Raw genomic sequence first — 21,445 nt, 5'->3', positions numbered from 1 at the left:
CACATTTGAATTTGTGAACAGATAAAGCTTTGGAATCACACATAAGAACAAAAAAACAGACCGATACATACTGTAGATAGAGTACTGTGCAAAGGTCCTCAGCCACCATTGGATTTTTTGTTTTAGCAATGAACATGAATACATGAATACATTAATACATGAATACAGATTAAATAGAAGCTTCAACAGGTTAAAGCAGTGTTTCCCAAACTTTCTATGTAAAGACTTTAAAGACAGCAAACAATCGTGAGCCAAATGACACACTCAGTCTGGCCAGAGCGACTAATATACAGCCATATCTGTAACACCCAATATGATTTTGAATTGAATAATTTAACAATTTACCAAATATGTTTAGTGCATTAATGAAAAAAAAAAGATTTAATGCATGTTATTTTAACATATAAACCTAAATATTAACTCAAGAGTTTTGGAAAACTGCGCAAATTTGCCAAAAAAAACTCTCAAGGCAGTGACCCACTGGGTCTACCCACAATAGACCCTGGCTCTCTTAAACCTGGAGTGGGACCAAAATTAATGTTACTATTAAAACCTTTGTCTGTCCTAGTATTTCATGTTGAGAAATCACAGATCACAGAATATGCAAAACATAAACGCAACAAAGCTGGTGGTGCCTTGAGACTTTACACAGTACTGTGTGTTTGTTCTTTAAGATAAATACATAGAAAGTAAATGCAGCCCAAGAATACAGTAAAGTGTCCCCCGTGTGGCAGCCGAAGCCAGTGCTAGTAGTATGTATGGCTCAGCAGATCTCGCTGGGCAATAGTCGGATCCATCCATCTCAATAATCAGCCCAAAGTGCACGCTGGAACAGATCTGCTCCCCTCACTTTCTGAGAGCTCAGCAGATTTCCACAAAGCCATGAGCTGAGCCATACTGCAGACTCACCATCAGTAAGCCTTTACATTACGCTGACAAATGACTGACAGGCAGTTTTACAATAGAGTGTAATTATTACTGTGAAATGATACACATGATCTTTTGTAGTCGAAACATAATGATATGGTTTTATTTCACTAATAAGGGCTGACTAAGTAAGAACGTCACTGGGGGTAGAGAAAAGAAAAAAGAAAAAATTGTTTGTTTTTTCAGGTTTTTGTCCAGCTGAAATTCTTCTACTGGAAAATCCAGAGACTTTGAGCTGAGTCATGAGTCATCACAGTGGTCTGACTGTCAAATGGTTTCCATCCAGTCACAAAGTCATTGATTCAAATGAAGGTAGGGACATGTGTTGTATGTTCCTACTAGGGATGGGAATCACAGGTTACGGCACGATACGATACGATATACAATACATGGTCCTCAAAATCAATTTTATCAGGATACAGTGATTCTCTGATAATCAAAATATTGCAAGACAATCATACAGCGATACATTACGATATCTGTCTAACTGATCTATCATAGTGAATACTAAAATAAAGTTTGACCTAAAATTTAAATGCAGTTCAAATCTCAAGCACTTTTTTTGCTCAGGGAAATCGCAATAAGATGTTTTCCCAAAATCCTTCCAGCCTACGCTTCAGTTTCCCAACATCCTCCATAAGCCTCACAGGTCGGGGATATGGATTATACAATCAATGCTATTAAAAATAGCCTCATAGGTAATCTAATCTTCATACACTAGCACTATTTGGCGCTACTAATACGGAAAAGCGGATATACTGACAAACAAATCTTCAGGCAGAGACACAGAGCTGATGCTTGTACTCATTCATTTATATTCAACAGGAAAAACTGGTCTTAGCCACTTTACAAAAGGGCTCACTTACTAAAATCTATGCCTGTTTAAGTCTACGATATGTAAAGATATCTTACAATTATCCTTCCTTTCACAATTATCTTTTCCTTTCGCTTTGTAAACCACCAACTTAGTTGTCGATCCACTGCTGTCTCCATCAGCAAGTTCAAATGTGTTATGGGTTACCAAAAGAGGCAGCAGTAGACCAGAATCTCCCATGTCTCCTTCAGCTAAAAACATTGATTTTCTCTATTGACTTTGGTGCGGGAGAGGGATTGGATTACAGACTTCAGATTACAGCCAGAAAAGTCTATCTAATGATGGAGAAAAAGCAGTAAACATTAGAGTTGGGGGGAAATTGACACAGTGAGATATCAAGATATTTTGTGCGGCAAAGTACTGATTTTATTATCATATAATTTATTTTTAACTGATGTTTCAAATTAACATTAAACAACCACCAGAACACTTCAAAACCTAACTAACACACTAAAGTAGTGATTTATTTTGTTGACTTTGTAAAGAGCTTTCTTTCTCTTGGTTTCTTGTTGAAAGCAGTGGGGCTGCACAAATAATTGCTAAATGAGCAAAATCTCAATATGATCCAGATCAATATCTAATTTAAAAACACTGAAATCATACACTGAAAATAAAATGTGGGCTAAAACATCATTGCAAAGAAATACAATCGTCTCAGTCCAACCAACTGCTGTTCATATTGCAATTGTAATATCTGTCAAAATATTTTCTAACCATATTATACAGCTCTAATAAGCAGGTCTGCTTTTTGTCGTCCTTATTATGTTAAGCTGTTCAACAAGAGAGTCCAACGTAGGAAAAGCCACAGCCCTCTATTTCTGAACAAAGAGGATACGTTTCCTTTGGAAATCTAAGATACAACAAAAGTATTAATTTCAGTCCATTATAAAAGCATTTGTGGCAGCTTAATAAGCACGCTTCAGTGGTTTAAGAGTCCGACTCTAGTCCTGAGCAGCCTGTTCGAGGGGGAAACCAGGAAGCAAATGCTGAGTCATGGTGGAAAGATTGCAGGTTATTCATCTCAAGCAGGGTTTCCCAAAGATGTAGAAGTTGCTGGGACATTTAATTTCATCTAAACCCGGAAGCTAAAGCCTATAATGATACCAATGTAGTAGTGGCTGTAAAAGGAACAGTGAAGCAGGGAGACCAGGCTGTGAGAAAGCAGACAGGCTGTCTATGCGTGTGTGTGAAGACGGTGTCTTTTTGCAGCCTGTGTTTGGTGTGCAGGTGCACACATCAACCTCAGTGCGAGTGTGTGGTGATATGCGCCTGCAGGTGTTGGAGCTGTCCTCATGTGTCGTGCTATTGTTCCAACTTCCACAATTCCCCTATTGCATGAGTCAGAGATTATTCATTACATTTCCTCTTCGATTCACTGTGCCCATATTTCCCCTTTTTGTTGTCCGATTGAGAGACGTGAGCGCACGGATGACACGTCATCACGTCACGTGTGAGCGGATCTCTAATGGATTTCAGGGTGAATAATTCAGTCCCCACTGTGACAGAAGGCCAACAGGCATCACTGTTAATTATTCAGCGCAGTCGTAAGATATGCTTGTCACTGCATGCAGGTCTTGTGATTGTGCACACAAACAAAACACGTAGACATGATGAATATTCAGAAAGAAAATATGATGGGGAAACTTGACGATAGCATCACTTAAATGCTGAAGTACTTCATGTGTTCCTGTTTTGTTTTGTTTTTTTCTTTCTACTGCAGCACTAATGTAGTGCACTACAGGGAACTATTTCATTACAGGATCATGAAGGTATCAATGTTATTAGGAAGTTATACACTCATTTATCACATAGGCTATACAACATATTCAAGTCTACTTTCCTATTTTCAGAGTATAAACCTTAGATATACAGCACAAAGGAGCCGTTCGACCTGTACATAGATACTTTATCTGAAGTCATTTGCTGCTCTTTACTAATATCTATACACGGTGGCGTATTCTACGTGATACGCAGGTTAACGGCGTTCAACCACTACAATAGGGCCAGGATTTCCGTATAACCACTTAAAAATGCAAGTTGATACGTATCGACTCTTCTTTGCAATTTGTTTTTGCAAACAAAAAATAAATATATTTATTTTTTTGCAAAAAAATAAATATAATAAAATTCATCATGTGCATAGTTTTTTGTAGGTTATTGTGCTGCTAGTTTGACTGAAATTAATTATTTTAGTACATTTGCCATAGTATTTAAACTGCAAGCAAGCATAGAGCTTTTAGATATTGGGATAGGTGGACATACAGTATTTGGAGATTTTCCTTTCTACAGTTCTAGCACGTCTTAGCTCGACTCAACTCCTTCTTTTTTTGCTTTTCCATTAGGGATAGTACCCAGTACCTGGTGCTTTTTTTAGTACCTGCTGGAACTCAGCCATTGTTCACTTATTTACACCTGTGATTTCGCCGTCTGTGACCTGCCAAAACGTCTGTCATGACAAGGGCATATACTGAGTGATTGTCTGTGCCGTACAACTGACCTCAGGACTTTCACTCAAGTAGGACAACCTTGATAACTCTGATTCAGACTCAGGTAACAGGATCCTTACTTGGATTCAAACTCTTGGGCCCTGAGACTACAACACTGACTGTAACATAGGCGCTTCTTGGTGGGTAGGAGGGCATGTGATAAGTGAGCTTCTTCTGATTCTTAAAAACATGTTACATATATATATCATTACAAGTTTAAGCATTGCACAAACACTCTGGGAGGAATAACATGTTATCAGTTTGAATGTTTTTTGAAAATGAGAAAAATCAGACTATAATCATTGGACAATGATCATGATATAGCACGGCTATAGTAGGTTATGTCCCTTCTACCTGTTTTCTGTCTCACTCTGATCCATGACTTTGCATTCTGATGAGCCAGCAAAGGCACACAGGCACAACCCTGACCTTTTCAGCAAACAGTGCTGAGCATACCCAGTGTGACTGTTAAACACTGAGCGTTGGCACAAGCAGAATGTAACCGTTACTGGTTTTACCTGGGAAAAGAGTTACACCCATGATATAAACAGGTAGTCTGTAAGTCGACGCTGAGAATTGAAAGCTGCAGCTGCTAAAACGTTGCAGTGAGAGGACATTTGTGGTGGATCAGAGCTGTCGGGACGTGCTGCGAGTCTTGCTGAGTGAAAGACTGTGAACAGCTTGTAGGTCATTTTTTTCTCCATGGGGACACGGGAGCTTTAATTACAGATGCACCAAAGCAGGTGTCAATCACCCTGGCAGGTCAGCAGTGTCAGAGTATGACTGTGTGTGTGTATGAATCAGAGGGTGTGACCTGACCTGACTGAGAGAACCAACATGGACAATTACAACACAGACATGTCAGGACATTTATCCTCATGTTAATTGGAAAAACCTGCTTACAGCTGCAGTTGGAAGGATCACTACAAAGATGGTTGAAGGTTGAGTTTCATCTGGAATCACCAAACTCCGGGTTTTAGACTAAAACAAGTGATTTTCAAGGGCTGAAGGGCAGTAACTGACTGTTCAGAATAATATGGACTATATATAATATGGAATATAATTTATGACAGTAAAACAGTCATAAGTAAAAAAAAAAAACTGGATTATTTTTAACATGCAAATTAAAACTTGTCTCACCTCTCGTCCAGTCAGAACATGTCGAGCGAGCTTCACCTTGGCGAAATTCCCCTTCCCAATGGTCTTGAGGAGGCGGTAGTTGCCTATATGCGGTTGCTCCTCTGTGGAGGTGAACGAGTTGCGGCATCGCGGCAGACTGTGGCGACTTGCAGACTTTGTGGGGGGTGCCGGGGGCTCGACAAAGCCGTCCACGGAGGAGTGCTGCAAAAAAAAGTCAAACAAGTGGAGATCAGCAACACTGCAGCATTGATTTACATACACAACGAATGTTGAACCTCCAAACTGACCTTTCGTCTTGCTACACAGGCTGCAAACAAAACAGTGGAGGTCGTCGTGTAAGGCTGCGATCAGACTACACACAAATTCAGGCCAATTTCCATGCGATTTGGTCGTGACCGACACATTGTGTTAGACCAGAACATAAGTGTCGGGAATGATGAACAGCTTGTAGTACAACATATTTGAAGAAGAGAGATTTGGCATCTGGGGTGCGCCGTGACACCCCAACGAGAAGTCTAGCATGTTAGAATTGTTCCTATTTTCCTGCCTAGCCTGACATCTAGTTCTACGTGCTCTTGGACGTTGACCAATAGGATAACCGATACACGTGGAGATGCTTGGACGCGGCATAAAATAAAGACATAAACATGGTGAAGAGGAAGAAGGATGCTGCTGCTGCTGCTGCTGTTAGGTGGAATAGTGACCACGGAAAAACATTTTGTTGAGCTTTGGCAACAGTACCTTGGCCTCTATGCATCTCCAAAAGCCTTGGTGAGAAATAGCAGAGGCATAGGTCCCTGATGACCAATGAACTTGCGCAGTATAGTGAACAATGATTACTCTGGGACTGGCAAGTAGTGTTGCCAGTCCTCCAAACAAGACACGACAAGAATCCGTGCCACTGTGATTGATAATGTGACATGGTGACCATCGTAAAAGGCAGTATTATCGACATAAGAGAAAATCTAATTCATCCTTTTGCCTCTGCGACAATTCCACCTCCTGACTTAAGGACTTAATCAGTAACTCAATGAGATCTGATGACTTTGCAGCTTTGAGAATGCCTGCAAAGTGTGAAGCACAAAGTCTGGTGTTATCACAGCGTCACTTGCTCCACTGATAAATACAAGCATCCCCATGATATGGCATGTGGAGGTGAACTGGGAACAGCTTGCTGTAAATACACTGCTGGCACAGGCTATGTCAGCCTCCGTTGTCTCTTTCCTCTCCTCTACAACAGCTGCTGATGTCAGTCCAGGTCAAAGATCCCATGATCCTCTGCTCTCCTCTACTGCACTCCTGACCACACCCCAACCAGAAAATAAAAGCCTTGGTCTGGTTACCCAGGCTCCTCTGCTCTTGTTTCACCCAGGAAATGCTACACCTCATCAACTCAGTTAGCCCACATCCTAACAGAGCGAGGGCTATGCTACAGGATTAAAACACTCCCCACTGTCACTGTTTGTGAGTGGGTGTGAGAGAGAGAGAGAGAGAGGGAGAGGGAGAGGGAGAGGGAGAGAGAGAGGTGGGCAAGAACAAATCTGGATGAGACGCCAATCAAAGTCAGCATCCTTAATTCAAATGCGCCATATATCCCACATTCAGATCACCATGACAGATCATTGTGTGTAGCTTGTCCCTCTTGTATCTGCAGCTAGTAATTATCCATCCACAATAATCTGACATCAATTCTGTCCATCAGCTTAACTAACTTGTCATATTGGCCAGATCATCCTTCAGGTGCAAATCACGTTACATGTGTGTGTGTGTGTGTGTGTGTGTGTGTGTGTGTGTCGACACTAGGCCTGAGTGAAGTGGCAAGAACCAAGCAATACAATACATATCCTGATACAGGGGGGTAACAATACCATACACTGTGATATTTTAGTATACTACTGCTAAAATGTCTTATTTTGAGGAGTAAAACTATCACAATAAGAGTAACAATGACATATGAATAAACAATATACAGTTTTCTTTGTCTAACGAGAGAAGTGGAAATAATCAAATGGCCAAAATCCCGCAGCTAACGAGCTGTCGGAGGCTTAAATACAAGACAAAAACCCCTGTAACAAGAAGAATATTTTCATATCAATACAGCATTTTAAAGAATATAGTATCACACAATGATATATTGTGATGTATTTGTGTATCTTGGCCTGATTCTCTTATTAAATTACCTGAGGAGCATGAGGAAAGACAGGTCATTCAGGGAACTACTGTTTGCCTTGTACACATACATGGTCTGTTTCAACTGTCCACCCAATGACTCCCAGCTACTGACTCTGAGTCGCCAGGGAGGCGAGACATAAAAAAATATAATAAACGCACACACACATAGATATAAAAATAAAAAAAAGCCGTGAGGGAGATACTAAAAGCCACTTGCCTCTCTGAGTAATAAGCTGTTATGCAATGTAGCTCAGCTGCTAGTGGGCCCTGGGGCTGCATGCTGGAGTCAAACTAAAGCAGGCATGGTTGGCTACTGTCCGCGCGGCTGGGGCACTGATTTAATAGCGAGATCTACAGCAACATTAGGCTGTTAGGACGATCACAGTAGCTGTCCCCTACACTTGTGCATTACTGAACATGGAATAATCAGAGAGCTGATATAACTCATGAAGGTTCTCAGTCATCCAGGTCACCGCATCTTCAGGAGTTAACTTTAGTTGGCTCTAGTCCAGTTGCCTACAGCAACATCCACGAGATACAGCTCATATATTTTGATATTTAAGAGATAGTTCCAGTTTTTTGAAGTGTATGTATGAGGTGGGACTATTGCTGTCCAGATTTTTACTGACTGATTCTTTCAGCTCAATAATCCCTTCTGGAAGGGGCAACGAGGACAGGAAGTAGGCAGGAATAACTCGAGTGTCTTTCTGAAGATTTATCTCTCACATACACACAGTTAGCGGTAGTTAGACAGCAGTTAGACAGCAGTTAGACAGCAGTTAGACAGCAGTTAGTTTTTGTTTTATTTTTTTGCTTTTCCTGAAGTTTTATTTTGTAGGGTACCTCTGTTTTGATACACAAAATGTTGATGTCGTCAAAGGAACCAACCTCAGTTTACAGTAAAGAACAGTATGATAACAGAACTATTACTCATATTCTTTGAGTCCGACCAGTTTAATAGAGCTTCCCCATAGCTTGAGCATTGTCTGGATCCAGACCTTCGATCTTGCCATACAGCTCTTTATGAACCCCTGACTGCAACAGCACAAACCCCCCAGGACCCATCACTAGTTCCTCCTCCTTCTCTCGCTCCTTTTTTGGCTTGGGAGGTCGCCGACATTTATTTGGAAAACATTCAGTCAGTTACCATTTGTCAGCGAACCTAAACATTATTACTAGCATTATTCGATTTATTAATCGATTACTAAATTAATTGTCAACTGTTTTGATAATCGATAAATCAGTTTGGGTGTTTAAACCAGTTCTCTGAGCTTCTTAAATGTGAACATTTTCTAAATTCTTTGCTCCATACAACAAAGAAATCATTAAAAACTGAATAATTTTGGTTTGTGGCCAAAACATCTGCGAACGTTGTTATTTCCAGGTTTGGGAAATACACGGACCAAACAAGTACTCCAATTGACAGAGTAATCAAATTTGAAAATTGCAGCCCTCATCATAACACAGTTTCCAGGAATATGTTGAGAACATAAAGTGCCTAAGAAAAGGTCTGTCTGACCGAATAATAAACATAATAAAACATTTTATGCAGGAAGAATGTTATTGATTTTTCAGTCCCTGTCAAATTAAAACAATGTGCACATTGAGTTCTGGTTCTCCTGTCTCTGTCTGTCTTTAAACAGGCAGCATGCTGAAATTGTCAACTGAATGCAACACACTGACGAGCATGAAGAATCCCTTCAAGATTTAGTGTGTTATACAACTTTGCTGGTGGAAAAGAAGCTTTTTGTAATATGTAGGGATGTAAAATTATTTCAGAAAAAATGTCTCTTGACCATGGACCTGTGACGTATCCAAAAAAAAAAGGTCTCCTGGACAAAACTTTACTTTTGTTTCAGCTGCAGTGAAGCAGAGCAGAGGGAAGTTATCGTATCCATCATCCTCAGAGACTAGATGAACAAAAACAAAAAAACAAGATGCAGACACCACCAGACTGCAGTGACCTACACATCAAGGAATACAACATCCTCGTCAGGGAATTTGCTACTTGGGAATATATCACCCCAAAAAGATTTGAGAGGAAAAGATTCTGCCAGACTCCAAATAAAAGCTTTTACAACTTCCCCATAACAGTGCAAGAGCTCAAGAGACCATAGGAGGCATTGGTGAATATACAGCCAAAGATCTACAGCCATTTTCTGTAGTGGGCAATGAAAAATTGAAAAGGTAAAACACCGTGGAGCCAAAATATAAAGTCCCTTCACATACTATAGTTGAACACTATTACGAGCTCTCTAGGAGACAAAAAGCTACACAGAGTGGAAAGCAATACTGTAATGTGGATACTACCACAATATCGTGAATAAATACGGCAATTCTATCATATCTTGAGATTTGATACTGTTACATCCCTAACACTCTGAGATGCAGGGTAATTATAAAAACACTGCTTTATAAATTTGGAAAATAAATGAGCTGCCTTCAGCTATTTTCCACTGCTTGTAGTTTTAACGCCATATAATAGAAGGGCAGCTTCATTCTGTGCCTCGTCTTGTTTCCAGGAACATTTTTGATGAACCCAGATATGTCAGAGTCTGTCAGGATGCACAAAGCAGCACTAATTTGGAATGATCTCACGGGGGGTATGTTTTTTTATTATTGTGCTGCTCATATGGATGTGGGTGTGCACGCATGAGTGGTTGATCATAAACCTTCAGATTGAGAAATCTGCTGGGAGAACTGTTGAAGTTATTGCACGCATACTGTAGTTTTTAAATGTAAATGGGAGGAGCCTTCTGTCCATACCACCTTCATTTAGGTCGTATATGTGAGCTTTCAGAAATTGATTACCGATGTGGACAAATTCATGCATTCATTTTGCAAAACAAAACATTAGTGACATTATCAAAAGGGTACAAAATGTTGTAAGATTACAGAAACAAATAAGGACATATTTCAGTGGACTTATGTGAGTGAAAGAGACATCTAATTGTGAGGTTGCAGACTGTGAGTCATAAACTTGCCCTTCTCTTGCTCATCCATCAGGAAACTACGGTGGCCTTCACATGTCAAAGTGAATGTCATTCCTTTACTTTTGAGTTGTAAGCTTCCACTTCAAGACGTGAAACAAACACTCTGACTAATTTATCCTTTAAGGACTGCTGAAGAAACATGGCGGCACAAGATGGCAGCCATCGTAAAGCAAGGCCCTTTGCCAAGTGTGTATACACGGTTTTCCCTGCGCCCAACAGCAGAGGTCATTTAGTCTTAACATAATATTTTGCCTGCTCATGTTGCAGCAGATATAGATACAAATACATAGTCATATCGGCAGATCTTGGTGTGTTTGCCAATATCTACTAATAAATTCTAAAGCTAATATCTGCTGATTTTGTGCAGATAATATTGTGCATCACTAAAGTTGGGCATACACTTACGATTTATGTGCGAGGTCACCTCTAAGCTTCCTTTTTGTTTTAGAGACGACTAACAGCGACTGATCTGCAGACATGAGAGAGCGCGAGGGAGTGTTAAGGGAAGCAGGTCGGGCAGATAAAGATGGAATGCAATGTTGTGTTTTCAGATACTTTATCCACAAGGAATACAAGCAGAAGAGAAGAGGCCCAAGAATAGAACCTTGAGGCACGCCGCAAGCGAGAGGTGCTGGAGAAAGCATATGAGGTGAAGTACAGACAGAAGACTTTGCTCTGTTTACATTTACAAATATAATAACAATTCCAAAGTATATGTTTACACCTATGGTGCAAATTTTTGTTTAGCTGGAGTGCACACAAATCGCGAGCATTGGCTTCTCATCACATGCGATGTAGTTGTACAGTTTGACAAAACGATTGAAAAAACAAGTGTATGCCGAGCTTAAGTGAAAGGCTAATGGTGCAACTAAAAATAAAGGACTTGTATTTTAAAATGATTCTACACATACACAAACACACTTATGGGTACTTAAGTCCGGCTAAGTGGAACACACTTGACCTTTACATAAAACGGCTATAAATGACTATGTGCTGGAAAGACTAGTGAGATGCAGGCTTGGGCAGTGTGTTGGCAATCTAGACAGCATTTTCAAGTGACTCGCGTGAAATATTAACACATTTCAGGATTCACAATCATCCCTATGAATTCCGTTTCGATTCCATTTCACTGGGAACTTCTTGTGGGAGCTTGGTTCTTGGTTTTTACACAAACACGCGACAATAACGTCCCCGTTCCTAGTTTGAACCATTTCTTTGTCCTCTTTTTGATGAATATGTCGGCTGTGTGCAGCCCCGGCAGCAGCAGCAGTGTCGTGGCAGCAGAGTGGTGAATAATAACCCGCTCACTCCTCCTCCTCCTCCTCCTCTTCTTCTGCACTGACTGAACGTGCAGCTACAACACTGCCCAGTAGGTGATGGATGTCACATTGCGATGCTACCAAGCGGTTGCCATTGTAAAGTAGGGCAACATCCTCCCCCACCCTCCCTAATTATTGACAGTGTGGACTAGAAAACACCCTCGGTTTGTGGCGACTGGAGCATTTTCTCCCCACAGGCCTTTAAATGTCAACGCTTCCCGTAAAGCGAGGACACTGACGCAGTGCGTTGTTGTGGCTACTGAGGGAAACGGTGGCGACTAAAGGCTATGTGCGTTAATTCTGCGTTAATTTCAGGCCTCGTGTTTTTTTAAAAAGGAGAGAAGAGGAGAGCAACAACCACACAGCTCTCATTGGTCAAGTCTCTCAGTAAACCCCCCTCCTCCTCCGCTAAAGAAAAACCGCCTGCTACCGCTGTCATTAACCTGTATCGACTCAGCAGTGGCGCAAAAAAGCCAGCAGCAGATTATTGCGGTGTGACACCGGTGTGATAACGGGTACTTACGTTCTCGGTGTCGCGCTCGTTCACCGTGGGCAATGGCGTTCTGGTCGACATCTTGTGTGCTTCGCAGGCCGCTCAGCGATGCAGCGGGCTGGGCAGAGCAGAGCAGACACGGCGCGGTCCGTCCGTCCGTCCGTCGGTGTCTCTGCCTCTCTACATCCCCCTGTAGGGAGCCGGTTTTACCGCAGCATAGCGCCCACAAGGCCCGGCTGACGTCGCGCCAGATTTGTCCTACTAGCTTTGTGTGTACACTTCCTCTCAGGTAGGCTAGTAGCAGACAGTCGAGGGAGGAAAAGAGAGACTGAGAGGATAGGGAGAGACGAGGGGAAGGGAGGGGGGAGGCAGGCCAGGAAGATGCGTCGGTAGCGGACGGTTCTGCGCAGTGTGCATCTCAAACCTCCCACCAGGAAGGATGGAGGGATCTCTCTCTCACACTCTCTCTCACACACACACACACTCTCCCTTTGTCTCGCCCATGTTGCTCATTATTCAAGTCACCAGAAAACAGTTAAAGGTCCACTGTATAACATACAGCATAGTTGATTGGCAGAAATTGAATAAACTACACATCTGTGTTTGTATAATTGCTTTAAAATAAAATATTTGGTTTTAGTATCTTAAGAATAAGACTGGTTATATTTACTTTAGCTGAGGGCCTTGCAGTACGGAGGCTGGTGTATGGAGTCTGAGCACTGACATTAAGATTTAGCTTTGTAGAAGAAGTTGTAGTGACAAAAACTATTGCATAGAAAAATAAAACTTGGGCATTAAAAAACAACAATATTTTATTTGGATGTTTGTCTCACTGCACATTAATGTTGTACGCCTTATTAGCTAGCTTAGCTTAGCTAACGTTAGCGTATGTTCCAGCAGACAACTGCTAAGTCAGCAGTACATAAACTCAACTCAAACAAAGCCCATTTAAAAACAACCATGACCAAAAGTACTGTACAGAATAAGGTTGGTAAAAAAAAAATCATTAAAAACATAAAACATTTAACGATAAACGATACAGAGCATAGTAAAAACACATAAAAGCAAGCAAACAAACAAAAACAATGGGAGTCCAACTCAACCTGAGTTAAACGTCATGGAGTAATAGTTTTTAAAGAAGATTTAAAATGCTCAACAGTCTGGAGCCGAGGAGCTGCCACTGCAAAGGCTCTGTCACCTCTGGTCTTTAACTTTGCTTTTGGGACTTCTGAAAGTAGCGGGTTAGTGTGGTACCAGCCTGTTCGCATAAAGTTAATTTTAACACCACAAGGTTCTATGTGAAAATGTAAATCGTGTTCACGCGGCCCTAGCCCCTCGCCTCAAACCCTTCCCTCCACGCTTGAACCCTGACAGTAAGTTGAAACTGAAAACCAGCAACATTAAGGAACATAATGGAACATTTTTCAGTGCCAATACTTGATCTTGTTTGTTGCTGGACCTTTAATTCGCACAGTTGGATCAGTGTCCATCAGACTTAGGCATTGGACAATATAAAAACTTCATGTCCCAAACCCTGGTACTTTGTGTGACATTTAGAATTAGAGATTTATAACTAGTTATTTTTCACTAAGTTTTACTCACACCTATTGTGTTTGAGTGCAACTCAGTGATAGTGAATTTAAACCATCGTTATTGGCAGATACTGAAAAAACTACTCATCAGTATAATTGTGTAAATGTATAATCTCTTGTTATTAAAAATAAAAAGTAGTTTGTTTTGTGTTTTTTTTAATGTACCTTATATCTCAATTATGGGCTTTTCAGCAATGAAAGGACCCCCAATGGACAAATCAAGTCTTCTCTTAAAACAAATTTTTCCTCTTTGGCTTTTAACTCAGTTTAAGATATTGGTTTGTAATTGTTTTACTGAATTTTATTGTTTTTACCTTTGTCTGTGTACAGCAAAGTCTGATTGGATTGGAATATGGACCATCTAAAAGATTACAGATACAAAGGGTACATATTGATTTTACTCAATATACAACATAAAAACATTACTTTGGTTACCAAAACGTGATTTAATCTTACAAAAACATCACAGAGATACATCTTTTTTGTGTGTAAATTGTTTTAAGTGCAAAACAAGAATCTGAAATAAGATAAGGGGGTGTGTGTGTATCAATAATGCAGACAGGAAAGATAAGATAGAGGCAGACAAATCTGCTGTGGTGACCTCCTATCATGAGCTGCCAAAAGAAGAGGAAGATAAAGAGAGGTCTTGGAGTAAGTGGAGAGACACATGCTCCCTCTTGTGGCAGTTCAAAATAAATTGACTGTTTTGATGAGCTAGACAGAGGATTTTCCCCATTCACAAATATTCCGATCATAAAAAAAAATCATAATCCAGTATGGTATTGCATCCCTGTAACATATTAAACCAGTCCATTTTACCAATTGTAGAAGCCATTTTTGCATCATATTCAGGTTGCCTTGAGGTGATATTGAATGAAGGTCTCAGTTTATGTTGGAAATAATATGTATGATGTCCTTGTATTGTTTTATTAATTTATTTTTCATTGAACAAGTATAATATCCGGAACCAACAAGGTGCAAAAATGGAAATACACAGACAGAAAATATAATATCAAAATATTGCATCATAATAAATAATTACAAAAATATAGTTTAAATGAAAGATAAATAAATAAAAATGGGTTCAAAAAGGATAACAAGTAGAATAAAAATACATAGAGAAATTGCAAAAAGAAAAAGCATCAGTCTGAGATTTTAGGGAAAAACTTTTCATTATGACTCAGTCGTGTGTTGATGTTTTTTTGTTGTTGATCAAATTGTGAGATTTAAACAAGGATTTTAGCTTTTTTTTGTTTGTGAACAAAGAATTTTATATAAATGATGATAAAGTTCATCAGGTGTTAACAACAGTAGCAAATAATATCTTTAAGGTTAAGCGAGTAGACAGATTTAGCAGCACTAAAAAAAAGTGAGACTCAAGATCACTCCAAAATCTATTCAATATGTCACAATAAAAAAAGTAGTCATCATCATCTGTACATTTAGCAAAAGTAAAGTTTACAGGTTATCTGTTATTTGGATTTTCTCCATTTTATGTCCTCAATTTGAGACCTGCAGCTCTATTCTTTCTTTGAAAACACTGGCGTATATGTTTACTATTACATTTTCTGATGTCCTTGTATTGTGGATTTGTTGAATGACCTCAAACCTTATCACAGTCATTCACTCCACCATGTGCTGTTTGAATAATTATAACAATGTGCTGAACTGTGTCCAGACTCCAGAGAGAGAGAGAGGCCTGGTCACAGGATGAGGCCTGTCGCACTGTAAACTGGACAGACTTTGCCATCTGTTGGTGTGTTGCAACATTACACCCCACACTGTGCCTTCATTTTAATTAATTAACCCTCTCACAACTGAAGTGATGAAGTGAGCAGCTGACAGAAAATGAGGCTGCTAATTAGAATTAGAGACTTGTTTTAAATTTAATTCATCCATGGATTATTGTAGGGGGTGGGGGGGTTCTGGGTGTGGTGATGATGCCAGATGCGTGTGCACTCTGTGCCCTCTAGGTGTCAGACTGCACCTGCAGCTTGCTGCTTATCACCAGCATCAGACAAGTGGGGCCATTGTTTTATATATTATTACCAGCAGCAGCTTTTGTCCTCATAAGATTGATAAATAAATACAGACTGTGCTTTAATGACGCTTGCTCTTTGTCTCTGTGGTTTTATTGTGGCTGTTTCATGACTAATGGTTTGTCTCACACAGCAGAGAGGCCTGAGTCACAGTAACGGACACAGCATGACTGTAACATAATCACAATCAGTGATGGATACAGGACCTGAAGGCCACTGAGAGCATGAAGTTTGTTTTGTGGGTTTCAGGAATTTGCCGTTTATTTTTCAGCAACTGCAAATTCCAGTTCCATAACGGTGGTTAGAGAAGGACCTCCCTCTTCCCATCAGCAGATAAATTTCATTAAAAAAAAAAAAAAAAAAGTTGGATTTTTCTAAAAGTGATTTTAGAGGGAGATACCAGAACAATACGCAAAGAGATAAGATGGTTCAGCAAAAATAAAAAGGGGTCTAACACTGAGTCTTGGCATGAAGGGGGGCATTTTTGGAATTCTGCATCTGGTCCCAGCATAGCAGATCTTAGTCTTTTAAAGCCCTTACAACAACCATCTAAATTATTTCAGCAAGGCACATCCTCTTAGTACTTGTTTTCTTTTCTGGCTCTTGTTTGCTCTCATTTTGATTTGATAGCATTTGCATAGTTTATGCAGCAGTGGAAAGAGTACTGAAATATTCTACTCAAGTAAAAGTACCACTATTTTTGATAACATTTTACTTCAGTACAAGTAAAAGTACTGATCTAAAGATGTACTCAAGTTAAAGTTAAAAAAAGGAGCTTAAGTTACGTACTTACTTTTTTAACTAGGTAGAGGTTCTTTCTTGTGTCGTGCAAAAAGGACAAGGGGACACAAATCTCACATGAACTGTTTTTAATTAAAGACAAACCTTTACAAATGAAAGTGCTGACAAAATAAAATATGTAAACACATATTGAATCAGTCAAAATGGGTCAAAGGTCACAAATGCTTTAACTTTTTCACTCACGGCAATTCACCTGTCCTTCTCATTCACCTGTCCTCATTATTCACCTGTCCTCCCCATTCACCTGTCCTCATCATTCATTCACCTGTCCTCATCATTCACCTCTCCATGTCATTCACCTGTCCTCACCATACACAAACAACTTACTCAATTACAGTACAAAAAAGCAACACAAATAAACAAGTCATACAATAAAACTATAAAAAAGATAGAAAACCTATGTGTCATACTGGGTTTGAAAGCCAAAGATTAAAAATGGATTTTAAGATGTGAAAATGTAACATTACACAATAACATTTTGTGAGACAAACCAACTTTAAAATTTTAAGTAAATTTTCCCCCTAAAACAAACAACTCAGTCTCTTCTCGAGGCCTCACATTGAGCTTTAAAGCTTCAATGCTTAATGCCATTGTTTCACATTCATGCGTGCAATTTGCATTCTGCACTGAGCTGCACTGCTGTGGAATGTAATGGGCACTGACACTGGTTTTAATAAGTGCATGTACGCCGCAGGGCCAAATGAAATGACATACTATCACAAACAACCATCAAAAGAAAAAAAAAGAAAAAGAGGCAGCTGTTAACAGCCACTCAGCACTAACGGTCATGCAGCTAAGTGTATTTGCAGGACCGGGCTCAGAAAGACACACATAGAAATACCGGTGGAGAGGCTAAACTCATTATGACACAGATAGCAAAGTAGCATCTGTCAGCGTTGGCCTTTCACCACAGCTCCCTGCGCCCGACTCAGTTTCACTCCAACCGAAAATCCAACCACTGCATTTCCAGTTAGTGCTCTGGACACGTCCTGCACAAGTGTGGGAAATTACATGAGCAGCCTCTTTGGGAAGGAAACATTTTTGTTTTTGAATTTTTTTTTTTCTTCACTTCAGCCACGTCTTGTGCCTCCCGTGACATTTGAGTCAAGATACAGAACAAAGCATCGTCTTCTCTTGGAAGATTAAATAGCCGGTGATGTTTAAACAGCATTTACAGCTGTCGTCCTCAAAGCCTCTCCAAACCATCTGACTGAAGAAAAAACAAAAGAATAACCCATCCACAGCTCAATTAAAGGATTTAGATGAAACTTTAACAGATTGAGATGAAAATATGAATTATTGAAAAGTAACATACTACTTAATGAAGGCTTGAAGAGTTTGCATTATACTTGTAGCACACAGAGGTGGAAAAAGTACTGAAATATTATATAATACTGGTCTAAAAATGTACTTAAGTTACAATAAAAAAGTAGTTTGTTTAAAGTTTCCTCAGAGTAAAAGTTACTTAGTTACTTTTTTAACATGGTTGGGGTTCTTGCTTGTGTCGTGCCACAAATCTCACATGAATTGTTTTTAATTAAAGGCAAACATTTTCAAATTAAAGTGCTGACAAAATGAAATATGTAAACACATAATGTATCAGTCAAAATGGGTCAAAGGTCACACATGCTTTCACTTTCATTCACCTGTCCTCATCTTTCCCCTGTCCTCGTCGTTCACCTGTCCTTGTCATTCACCTGTCCTCGTCATTCATTCACACTGCCAAAGTTTCCAGTGCATGGATTTCATTTTATCACGATTATTTTTTGTAATTCAGGCCAACATTTTTTGTAAAAGGTCTGGTTCAAGTACACAAAAAACCTACTCAATTACAGTAATGCAAGTAAATGTAATTCATTATCTTCCACCCCTGGTAGTACCAATAAATCCCCAGGAAAATGTTTCTTCCAGTTGTTTTTGCAAGCAGTGCCCCCTGGAGGATATTCTCTGTATTCTTACTTCCTGATGAGCTTCACCAGCAAACCAGAAACTACGTCTGTTGTTTTTATACATGGTTTATAAGTTATAAGTTTATAAGTATTTAATAAGAAAATTTCTTGTGAATCAATTTTTCAAAGGAGAGCTGGCTCAGACAGCTCACCATAACAAATTACCAAACACAGTTAATCAAAATAATATAGTTTAAAATGCCAAATGCACACTATCAAGTCCAGCTGAGCAACCAGACATTTCAGTTCCATGAACTCTGAAGGTTCTGAAGGTTGTTCCATGAGCAGGAAGGAGGCTGTTTTAGAGACAAGTTCAGAGAAAACCTTAGGAACCTGCAGAGCAGCCAACGTGTGGAGCAGGAGTTATAACCGTTACCGTTTGATGAATGTTTGACTTGAACAGAGTTAACGAGTGCTCTTCGTTGGCGTGGCGGAGATCTTACGTCTTACTTTTTTTCCAACATCCCCACCGAATCTTTTCATATTCAGACCTGCAGGCTTTCAGCTTCAAACTGATCAGACTTCACACAGCTGCTTCTGAAAGCTCCTTCCAAGACCTTTAATGTTTAAAATCATTGGAGTTCCCCCTTTATGAGGGTGTTATTTCCGGCCATCTTTGTTTGGATCATAAGTACTTTTAAGTAAGTTGTTTTTTTAGCTTTATATATATTTATACGTTTTATTGCTCTGTAACTCAAATTTAACGGTGATACACGTGACACACAAAGCCATATTTGACTGAATTTGAGGAAAAATGTCCAATTTAAATTAACACCACTGTCCCAGCAGACGTTACTTCCAGTCAGCATTCATCAATTTCAGCAACAGACACGAAAAAATATCATCAGCAGCAGACATTCCTGCCTTAGGAAGCTGGTAACTGCACACCTTACAAGGCAGAGCTTGCACTCGGCTGCTGTCTGCTCTGACAAGTCAATAAAACCCACTGGTATGCCGAATATTTTTGGAAGGCAAAATAGATATGAGGCTGGCGGAATTTGATCAGGCAGAGAGCCAGCCTCCTGTTCATTACTGCGCTTTCCAGCAGTGACACACCCTCCCTCGCTGAGCACACCTCAACCTGAGGAAAAGTATTACTGACTGGCACGTCAAGAGCCTGCGCCGACCTTTGGCCTCCCCTCACCTGCCTGTCTTCATCGCTGTCACACATGCATGTGCTCACGCCCACACACGCTTCATACAACACACACACACATCATGTACAGTCTCTCTCAATTTCTCCCAAGTTGCAATGGGAGGGATGGCAGGGAAGTGGAAAATATGAAAAAGGGCTTGGAAATCCAGGGCAGATGTGAGAGCTGACAGGGTGGGAGAGGATGGAAGTGGACTGGGAGCAATGGGTGTAAGAAAGAATCGCAAGATTTAACCTCAGAACTGCGCGGCAGGCAGATTTTTATGCTAAAAAGACTCTCATTTTGGAAGACGTCCACTTTATTTGTCTAACTGGAGCTGCCAAGGCGTCATATTAGTTGCAGATAAACCTCTGAGTGCAAGGACTGTGGATTTCATCCTCTATCACTTAGTCTGAAAGAATGTATCTCAGTGAGGTCAGGGTGAGCAGAGGAATGAGGAGATCATGTAAAACGTATGTTGGTGTTTGTTTTGGGCTCAAAGGAACCTGACAATGAAATGTGTGAACTTATCCTTTATCTATAGCTGAAGTAGAATGTGAGGAAACCTCACTCCACCAGTGACCTTCTGAGGATTAAGTCCCTTGAATTATTTCCTGCCTCACCTTGACTTCAGGCCAATCAGAGCTCAGTGGGTAGATGTGGCCTCCATCGCTCCAGAATCTGCCGTGGTTTACAAGTTGCAACTTTTTATATATTTAAAAATTCCATTTGTGATAGTACCTGGTGCTTTTTTTTGGTTCCTGCTCTGGTGAGGTTCCAAGCGACAGACTGCCGGACACTGATTGGTCAGAGAGTGTCGATCGATCGTGAGCAGAATCACGACCCATCAAGTGTCATCAAGTATAGCTTCATTAAAAAAAAACAAATGCACATGGCCAGGAGAGGGGAAGGGAGGGGGAGGATGTACTCCAAAACTACAGGGGGAGCTCTGTAGAGAAAAAGGCGATAAAAGAAACACCCAGATATGAACCGGTCTGTGTTGAAGATGCAGCAGAACAACATTCACCGAAACATCTACTGCTCCGTGTTTAAACTCAGCGTCTAAATCCCCATAAAGATGAAACTTGAGTGCTGTTGTATTACACACAGGAAATAAACTCAAAATCACTTCATTGAGTAGTGCTGTTACTTGATGTTGTCCCTGGCATGTTTGCAGAAGAGGTTGGAGGTGTTTTAATGGCAAAATAAAGAAAAAGAGCGAGGGCACAAAGAGGTGAGAAGTGACTGGTTTATTGGATGGCATTTGAAATCAGGAACAACATAACGAGATGAGGTCACTTTGTTAGCACTGGCAAGAAAATAACGCCACATGAGAGTGGCACTGATGCAGGGGGGGGGGGGGGGGGGGCACGGCACATACATGCACGCCACTCAAGAAATCACCGAGCTAACACAAACATGCCCACGTCAAAAAAATCTCGTTTGCGTATGTAAATGGTGAACTCTGCCGGTATGCTGCGCTGCCTGGTCCACAGCATGTGGCCGCTGAACACGTGCCAGGCTGTA

The 21,445-nt window shown here is 40.4% G+C and overlaps 1 protein-coding gene across 4 annotated transcripts in view; it reads right to left on the bottom strand.

Annotated features, from left to right (window-relative positions):
- LOC131474064 (serine/threonine-protein kinase MARK1-like) overlaps positions 1–12,829 on the bottom strand; it is a 35,280-nt gene extending 22,451 nt beyond the window's left edge. For 3 of the 4 annotated variants that reach the window (XM_058651799.1, XM_058651800.1, XM_058651801.1), the window contains exons 1-2: positions 12,435–12,829; positions 5,428–5,628 (exon numbers count right to left, since the gene is read on the bottom strand). In XM_058651799.1, coding sequence (XP_058507782.1) covers positions 5,428–5,628; positions 12,435–12,485 — 252 coding nt within the window. In that variant the 5' untranslated portion in view covers positions 12,486–12,829. The remainder of the gene's footprint in view (positions 1–5,427; positions 5,629–12,434) is intronic. The other variant, XM_058651802.1, reaches the window with a different exon arrangement.
- Positions 12,830–21,445: the final 8,616 nt, after the last annotated feature.

The sequence above is a fragment of the Solea solea genome, chromosome 15 (genome assembly GCF_958295425.1).
Source record: "Solea solea chromosome 15, fSolSol10.1, whole genome shotgun sequence".
Lineage (NCBI taxonomy): Eukaryota > Metazoa > Chordata > Actinopteri > Pleuronectiformes > Soleidae > Solea > Solea solea.
Note: the sequence above shows the minus strand (reverse complement) of the source record. Positions and strands in the feature narration are given on the sequence as shown.